At 47.9% G+C, this 3,262-nt stretch overlaps 1 protein-coding gene across 1 annotated transcript; it reads right to left on the bottom strand.

The window, feature by feature from the left end:
- Window positions 1–454: 454 nt before the first annotated feature.
- Window positions 455–3,260, bottom strand: FUT4 (fucosyltransferase 4; the record flags this gene model as incomplete). Its single annotated transcript, XM_019523775.1, has 1 exon — window positions 455–3,260. A coding segment is annotated over one exon (837 nt), but the record flags the coding sequence as incomplete, so codon positions are not given.
- Between the last annotated feature and the right edge of the window lie 2 nt (window positions 3,261–3,262).

The following is a 3,262-nucleotide window of genomic DNA, read 5'->3' as shown; positions in this document are numbered from 1 at the left end:
AACCAAGAGATGAATTCCTTGACACACCTTACCTGAACTTTATTTTTAGAACAGTGTAAAAAAAACGTAATTCTTAAAAAAGCAGCCTGATCTAATGCTTTCTGTGCAAATAAAGAGGTGAGCTTATGCAGTGAAAGATATGATAGAACCTTAAATTATATCACATAAGCAGGAGACCTCAACTTTCTTTTACAAGGTGGACATTTTAATGAAAAGACAATCCCACATTCAGCCGATTATTTTCCCTGCCACTATCACATACTATTCTAGGGCATTTGTGGCAATTACTACCATTAAACAGTAATATCATAAAATGACATCAAGTACTTTTAGCTGTATTTTATTGCACTTAAGCAGCTAGAAATAGACATGAGTTGTTAGCATGATGTGATCTGACAGCTCTGTGCAAATGTCTCATGGACTGTCATTTATTATTAAAAGTTTTTTTTCCCCACAATGTACAGAAGTTTGAATTCACCATCACTCTAGCCACTGGGACGCTGCTCTGATTTAAGACTTGGTATAATGTACTGACAATAAATAAATCATAAGGCTAGCAACTTGACTATGGTTTACTGCTTACCCTTCTCAACACTGGTTCCCAATGCTGGTAAACTTACCTGTCCTGGTACCTCAAATATTTGCAAATGAGAGTCTTGCTCCCCTCTCTTTTCCTTTGGAGCTCCACGCTTTCCCCTGGACTGAAGTCACGGACATAACAGGAACAGGATGAGGCCCATAGTTAGACATTGGTATGTGCTAATAGGGTGCAATGGGGTTCAAGTCCCCAGAAGTTCCTTAGGGTTAGTGTAAAGCTGTGAAGACACCATAGGTGGCAGGAACTAGGAAGTAGCAACCAGTGACTACTAAAAGCAAAGATCTCAGTCAGGCAAAGTGGAATAATTGCCTGGAAGTGCTGGGACCCACCATTTGTATGCCTAACAACTTCTCAGAAGGACAAATAGGCCAGGAAAAGTTCTATGCTAACACACTTTTTTATGTATATAGACTAAATGGTTCAAAGCTAGCTCAATTACCTCCGCACAGCACTGCAAAGTGTCATGGAGACATGCCCTTACAGGCATGGACTGAAAAACTTCTGATTATAGGGACTTCATTCTACCTGGGCAAAAAAAATACATACCCACCTCATAGAAAACAAAAATGGAGAATAAAAGCATCAGAAAACAAATAAACTCAATAAATATTAGAAAGATGTCCTCACCTATTTGCATTTGTTCCTGGTACCATCCAATACTTTAAAACAATTGCAGAAAACCATCTAAGCTATGTTATTCTAACAGGAAAGGTAACTGTTTTTACAGCCTGCAAAGCAGCGTACCACATTATCTATCACCTCATAAAATGTTTTAAAATCTATGATTCTCCATGAAAATGCATGTTGCAAGCTACGATTATTATCTGATAAAAATTTCTCATGATGATATAGAAATAAATTAATCTTTTCATAAATACATTGGATGTAGTCTGAGAACTTCCATAGGGAGCTGTAGAGCTCTAACCCTGCCCCTGCTGTTCTCTATGTGGCAGTAGGTTGCCAGGGAAAACCATGCAGGCTCCTGTAAACACATTTCTGAATAAAGCAAAAATAGAAGTGTTCCAACATTGTTTTTACATTCCTTCTTTTCCTGTTCCTAGATGTCTTCTTCTTAACCTTCATCCCCTTGATTTCAACAAGCAACGAAGGAAATGCTTCAAGTAACGTTGTGTAAAAGGTGGATATTCTACTCGCACCCGTTCCTTTCCATGCGCTTGTGCCTCGGCTTGCTGAAATTCTTAGGGTACATGGTCAAATGTTTGCATTCGCTCGCTGCATTTTTAGCTATTGCAATTTAAAACACTGCCGGGAAGTGCCAACAGCATACTGGTGGATCATGCCAATTCCAAGCTTGAGGCTCATGATTTGTCTGTGAAAGTGTTTTGTATGCTCAATGACTGCCTTTAAATAAATGTGCCTCTGTGTAGCAGGCAAATACGTTCTCAAAAGGGAATAAAAATACAAAGTGCCAGCACTGATCCTGTATCTCCTTGAAGCATAAGGAAGTTTCATCATCCTGGGAATGGCAGTAACGGAGAAAATTGGTTACAGCTGTATGGCTATAGAATTGGCACAGTTTATTTGTGTTGATCTGTGCAACAATTATGGTTTCAGCTTGGGACACCCAGGGGAGTTCATGTCCAGGCAAACGCTGGACTGGAGGAAGTGCTGGGGCTGTCACAGCCCGGCAATGGCAACTCACAAGGCAACCCTAGAGCTCCAAGAGCTTGCTGGCCTACTCTCCTCCCCAGCAATTTCCACGGTCCCTAGTTTTTGCCAGGGTCTCTAACGCCTGAGAGATGCCACCCCCTTTAAGCCGGGCTTTGGGAGAAGCTGGCCAAGCGAGCTTCCCCACCCAAAGCCATCAGCTTTCAAACCAGCCAGCCAGGTTTTGCACAGACTTGACCTGGTCATCGCCAGCCGCCTGGAGGGCCTCGCAAGCCCGGCAGTAGTGCTCGTCCCAGAACGATGCGACGTGCACGTCATACTTCTCACGCCAGGCAAAATACCGTCTGTAGCTCCGCGGGTTTCTGTCGAGGAACCTCAGGTAGACAGCCAGCTTCCGGGGGCTGGAGAAGTCGTCGACGTGGATGAAGGAGTTGGGGGGGACGAAGAGCTCGTAGTTGGCCCGCCGGGGGCCCAGCACAACGGGCACGGCGCCGGCCTTGAAGGCATTTCTCCACAGCTTCTCAGTGATGTAGTCGGTGTGCTGCGAGTTCTCGAAGGCCAGGTAGAACTTGTACTCCGACACCGTCCGCACCACGCCGCCCTCCTTCAGCGCCAGGCCCTGCGCCCCGTACACGTCCACGGGCAGGTACTTCTGCAGCTGGCGGTAGTAGCGCACCCGCGCGTGCTCCTCGTTCCAGTGGCTGATGACCCAGGCCACCAGCTTGGTCTTGCGCGGCAGGACCAGGCGCCCCGGCGCCCGCGCGGCCCGCAGCGCCCCGTAGGGCACGAAGACGTCGGAGTCCAGGCGGTAGGACATGGTCCAGTTGAAGAGCCCGCCCCAGCCGCGCAGCCCGGGCGAGTGCGAGGGCGACTCGAAGTTCATCCAGACCCAGCGCTGCCCCGGGGGGCGCTGCGGGGCGCCGGGGGGCAGCTGCCCGCGCCCGTGCCGCACCAGGTCGCGGTGGTGGAAGAGCACGGCCCCGGCCTCGGCGTAGCGCCGCCGCTCGGCGCTCAGGCGGCAGCCGCTGATGTTGA

This window comes from Gavialis gangeticus, unplaced genomic scaffold (assembly GCF_001723915.1).
Source record: "Gavialis gangeticus isolate Ggan-Ray unplaced genomic scaffold, GavGan_comp1, whole genome shotgun sequence".
Taxonomy (NCBI): domain Eukaryota; kingdom Metazoa; phylum Chordata; order Crocodylia; family Gavialidae; genus Gavialis; species Gavialis gangeticus.
This window is presented reverse-complemented; position numbering and strand designations above follow the sequence as displayed.